The sequence below is a fragment of the Lucilia cuprina genome, chromosome 6 (genome assembly GCF_022045245.1).
Source record: "Lucilia cuprina isolate Lc7/37 chromosome 6, ASM2204524v1, whole genome shotgun sequence".
In the NCBI taxonomy this organism is placed as follows: Eukaryota; Metazoa; Arthropoda; class Insecta; order Diptera; family Calliphoridae; genus Lucilia; species Lucilia cuprina.
This window is the reverse complement of record NC_060954.1, coordinates 11,998,405-12,003,591: the sequence shown is the minus strand read 5'-3', so window position 1 is coordinate 12,003,591 and position 5,187 is coordinate 11,998,405. Positions and strand designations below refer to the sequence as shown.

General features: G+C 36.8%; 1 protein-coding gene across 2 annotated transcripts; it reads left to right on the top strand.

Annotated features, from left to right (window-relative positions):
* The first annotated feature begins 232 nt into the window (after positions 1 to 232).
* LOC111682416 (pro-resilin) lies at positions 233 to 4,515 on the top strand. Of its 2 annotated transcripts, XM_023444371.2 has the most exons (3): positions 233 to 1,507; positions 1,971 to 2,105; positions 3,140 to 4,515. In XM_023444371.2, exons 1-3 carry the CDS (start codon positions 515 to 517, stop codon positions 3,848 to 3,850), a joined length of 1,839 nt encoding a protein of 612 aa, XP_023300139.2. In that variant the 5' UTR covers positions 233 to 514; the 3' UTR covers positions 3,851 to 4,515. The 2 variants fall into 2 exon arrangements, with proteins under 2 accessions (XP_023300139.2, XP_023300140.2); XM_023444372.2 differs by lacking the exon at positions 1,971 to 2,105.
* Positions 4,516 to 5,187: the final 672 nt, after the last annotated feature.

The window sequence follows — 5,187 nt, the reverse complement described above, 5'->3', positions numbered from 1 at the left end:
CAAAAAGTAAGACTTTTAGCGAGTGAGTTAGGCAGGCAGTTAGCTAGTTAGATCTTTTTTTTTTTGTGGTATATAGTATGTGTAACATTTTATGTTGTACGACTGATGACGACGTTAGTATGAATGAATGGATGAATAGATAGATTGTTCGGATGGTTGGATGGATGTAATTCAAAGTATTTTATATTTTGCGCCAACAAAAGCGATTCATATAAATATTTGAAAATTTTTGTTTAAAACATCAGTTTCAATTTAGATTTTCATTACAACGGTTTATGGAATAAGAACAAACGTTTTAGAGAATTATAATTGTTTGCGAATAAAATAACGAGTTAAGATTTGCAATAACCTAATAAAAACGAGCTTAAGAACAGGATCGTTTAGTGTATCCTGTATCTTTTAATAGCCCACCTCTTGGAAAAATAATTTAAAATTAGAAGAAGAGTGTGAATAGTGAATATTTGTGAAAGAATTAAACGAGAAAAAATAAAACAAAATAGAATTTAAAACAAAAATGTTTAAATTAGTGTGTTTGTGTTTAGTGCTGACAACGGTGGTGGCTAGACCAGAGCCACCCGTTAACTCTTATTTACCTCCCTCTGATAGTTATGGAGCACCAGGCAGTGGTGGCGGAGGTTCTGGTGGCGGTGGTTCCCCCTTGGCGCCCTCAGATTCTTATGGAGCGCCTGGTTTGGGTGGTGGTTCACCTTCCTCATCGTATGGAGCTCCTGGTTTAGGTGGTGGTGCAGGTGGCAATGGTGGCGGAAGTGGTGGTAAACCTTCTTCTTCTTATGGAGCTCCTGGTGCTAATGGCAATGGTGGCGGTGCTGGAGGCAGACCTTCTTCTTCGTATGGAGCTCCTGGTTTTGGTAATGGTGGTGGTTCCGGAGGCAGACCCTCATCAACCTATGGAGCTCCTGGTGCTAATGGAAATGGTGGCGGCAGTGGTGGTGGTAATGGTGGCAGACCTTCTTCCACTTATGGTGCTCCTGGTGCTAATGGCAACGGTGGTGGTAATGGTGGCAGACCTTCTTCTAGCTACGGTGCTCCTGGTTTTGGTGGTTCTAATGGCAACGGTGGTGCTGGAGGTAGACCTTCTTCCACCTATGGTGCTCCCGGTTCTAATGGCAATGGCGGCAGACCTTCTTCTACTTATGGTGCTCCTAATGGCAATGGTAATGGCGGTGGTGGTGGCGCTGGAGGCAGACCCTCCTCCACCTATGGTGCTCCTGGTTCAGGTTCGGGTAATGGCTCTGGTGGCCGTCCTTCTGATAGCTATGGTCCTCCCGCTTCAGGTTCAGCTGGCCGTAATGGTGGTGGTGGCGGACGCGGTGGTCAACCCAACCAAGACTACTTACCTCCCAATCAAGGCAATGGTGGAGCTCGCAGCGGCGGTAATGGTGGCAGTGATGGTTACGATTATAGTCAAAATGGTAATGGCGGTGGTGGTCGTGGAGGTGGCAGTGGAGGCGGCAACGGTGGTTACAATGGTGATGATGGCAGCAATGTAAGTAGAAAATGGCTTTGGAACAAATTCAAAATTATATTTTCATAGAAAACTAAAGCTTTAAAGCTTAACAAGCTTACTCAACTTACAAAAGCTTTAACCTTTAAAAAACTACAAAAAAGAAAACCAATTAACCCTTAACTTACAACAGGTTTTAAGAAAAACTTACTTGCTTTAAAAAAATGAAAAACGCCAGTTTAAGATCTAAAAAAAAAACGCACCACACGCAGCACTTTAAATACGATTTCTAACGTTTTATTTTAATCACTTTACACACAAATTTGAAAATTCAATTCACCACAATTTCACCACTTGGGCTTTTGACCAAATGAAAAACAAATCAAAGCTTTTGCCAAACCACAAAAAACGCTTTCAAAAACTTTATTACAATTTGACTTGATTTAATGTGTTATCTGTATTATATCTATGTCTCTGGTTCTTTGAACGTTTTCTATTCCAATAGGAACCCGCTAAATATGAATTTAGCTATCAAGTGGATGATGCTCCAAGTGGTTTGTCGTTTGGACATTCTGAAATGCGTGATGGTGATTTCACGACTGGTCAATATAATGTTTTATTACCCGATGGCAGAAAGCAAGTAAGAAAACATGAAACAAAATCTGAATTATTGAAAATTTTGTACGGATAATGGACTGAAAGTTGTCTTTCTGGTAGTCTTTTCATAATAAATTAGTCATAATTCTTAAGCTGTCCATCTATGTAGATTCTGTAGATTCGTTTATATATATAGTCTCGTCTATATAGAGACTGAAGTCTCATAGAGACTATAGTCTTGACTATATAGAGACACTATAGTCTTGACTATATAGAGACTATAGTATAGACTGTATAGAGGCTATAGTATCGACTACATAGAGATTATAGCCTCGACTATATAGAGATTATAATCTCGACTATATAGAGACTATAGTCTCGACTATAAAGAGGCAATACTCTCGATTATAGTCTGACATATAGACTATAGTTTGACTATATAAAGACTATAGTCTTGACTATATAGAGGCTATACTCTTGACTATATAGAGACTATAGTCTCGCCAATATAGAGACTATAGTACTGTCTGCATAGAGACTATACGCTCGTTTATATAGAAACTAAAGTCTCGTCAATAAGGAGACCTTAGTATCTCGGTTGAATAGAAACTCTACTCTGTGTATAGCCGTTTATATTGAGACTTTAGTCTTGGTTATATAGAGACTATAGTCTGGTCAATATAGAGACAATAGTCTTGCCAATATCTCGACTATATAGAGGTTATACTCTTGACTATATAGAGGCTATAGTATTGTCTACATAAATACTATATGCTCGTCAATATAGAGATAATAGTTTTGTCAATTTAGAGACAATGGTCTTGGCAATATCTCGGCTATATAATGACTATTCCCTCGTCTATATAGAGACAAAAGTCTGGGCAATATAGGACCATGTAATCTACTTAGGGAATCTCTGTAATAAGTTTAAATTCCTTTTCTCTGTTTAAGAGGTTTGAATTAAAGTCAAGGAATACATTCCTGGAACAGCTTTTGGACTGTGTTTTTTTGTCATTAAAGAGGGACAAAGAAGTACAAAGTTTAGTCTACAATTTGTATTATTTTTTCTCTCTATAGGTTGTGGAATATGAAGCCGACCAAGAAGGTTATCGTCCACAAATACGTTATGAAGGTGATGCCATTGAAGGTGGACAGGGAGGTGGTGCTGGAGGACAGGGTGGTGCTGATGGTTATGATTATCAACAGAATGGTGGCGGTAATGGTGGCAATGGAGGTAATGGTGGTTATAGTTCAGGACAAGATTTGGGTGCCAATGGTTATTCGAGTGGACGTCCTAATGGAGGCGGCAATGGTAATGGCGGTGGTAATGGTTATTCCAATGGCAATGGTGGTCGCAATGGAGGTGGACAAAGTTTAGGTTCTAATGGTTATAGCGGCGGCAGACCAGGTGGCCAAAGTTTAGGCTCAAATGGTTATAGTAATGGCAGACCTAGTGGTCAGGATTTGGGTTCTAATGGTTACTCAAGTGGTGCTCCCAATGGCGGTGGTAATGGTGGTAGTGGTGGTGGACGTAATGGCGGTAGTGGAGGTGGTCAATATAACAATGGCCAAGGTTATTCTAGTGGTCGTCCTAATGGCGGCGGTAATGGAGGTGGTCGTAATGGTAATGGCAATGATGGTTATCGTAATGGTGGTAATGGTGGAGGCCGTAATGGTGGTAATGGCGGTGGTGGTGCCAATGGCTATAACTATGAACAACAAGGTTCTAATGGCTTTGGTTCGGGTGGACAAAATGGCGATAATGATGGCAGTGGCTATCGTTATTAAAAGCTCTATTTAATCCTCTCTCTTCGAAAACTCTTAAAAAAATGTTGACGTTCAGGCTATTTGCTATAAGGTTTAATGTTAATTACTGCAAGGAACTTACTAGGAATTGTTTAGCTTATTTTTTATATTATAATTTTTTTTCTCAAATTAAGTCTATAATTTCTCTAGACTATTTTTTCTATAATCTAGTTTATTTTTTTAATCTAACTAATTTTAAGTTTTTTTTTTATAATTACAAACGATAAACCAGATGTGGCATATTTAAACGAAACAAAAATACTCTATAACTTTAAAATAGATTTGCATTTTAGTATTTTTTTTTAAACTTCATTCAATTTCATTTTCTGCACCTTTTCCTAATCACCAATTATTTTTTCTAGCTCCTTTAACTTAACTGAATATTTATCTCCTAAGCAGCACTTTCATTATATTCATCATTATTATATAGTTTAAAGAAAATCCAGTCCTTTTTGTAAAAAGGTCTCTCAAAAAAAAAAAAAAAAAAAAAAGAATCAAATATTTAAATTTACTACATAAACTAATTATAAGTCTACTTAGCATCTGTATTAAGTTTACAAACTATGATTTGTGAAATTAAATTTGTAAAACTGTGAAATGGAAATGATACGATATTGAAATAATAAAATATTTCTTAATATAATATATACAAGTTGTTTTTATTCAATTATATATAATCTTCAAAATAAAACCAGGTGCAATTCCATCTATTGGTATTCCGACTACAAGGTCGCGTCTATATAGACACTGTAGTCTCGTTTATATAGAGGTCTCGTCTCCGGATTATAGCCTCCCTATAAAGTGGAAATAATCTAATCTATAAAGAGGCTATAGTCTCGTCTATACTGAGAATCTAGTCTGGTCTATATATAGGTAACAGTCTTGACTATACTGATACTATAGTCCTGTCTATATGGATACACTAGTTTCGTCTATATAAAGACTGTAATCTCTTCTTTAGAGAATCTTTAGTCTAATTTATATAAAGACTATAATCTCAATAATATAGAGACTATAGACTCACTAGTACACAGACTATAGTCACACTAATATAGAGACTACATCCCTTAGAATATATAGATCATACTCTCGCTATTTTAGTCTCTATATAACACTGTAGTCTTTATCAATTTGGGAAGTACTGTCTCATTGATATAGAAACTATAACGATACTATAGCATTGTCTGTGTTGAGATTATAGTTCAATCTATATAAAGACTTCATTCTAATTTATACAGAAACTAGTCTCGACTTTATAAATAGATACCGAAGTCTCAAATATATTAAGACTAAAGAGACTATACTCGCCAATAGATAGA

Coding starts and splice junctions, on each gene's coding strand:
- LOC111682416 (XM_023444371.2), top strand. CDS start 515: ATGTTTAAATTAGTGTGTTTGTGTTTAGTGCTGACAACGGTGGTGGCT. Junction 1,508..1,970: donor ATGGTGATGATGGCAGCAAT/GTAAGTAGAAAA, acceptor CTATTCCAATAG/GAACCCGCTAAATATGAATT. Junction 2,106..3,139: donor TACCCGATGGCAGAAAGCAA/GTAAGAAAACAT, acceptor TTCTCTCTATAG/GTTGTGGAATATGAAGCCGA.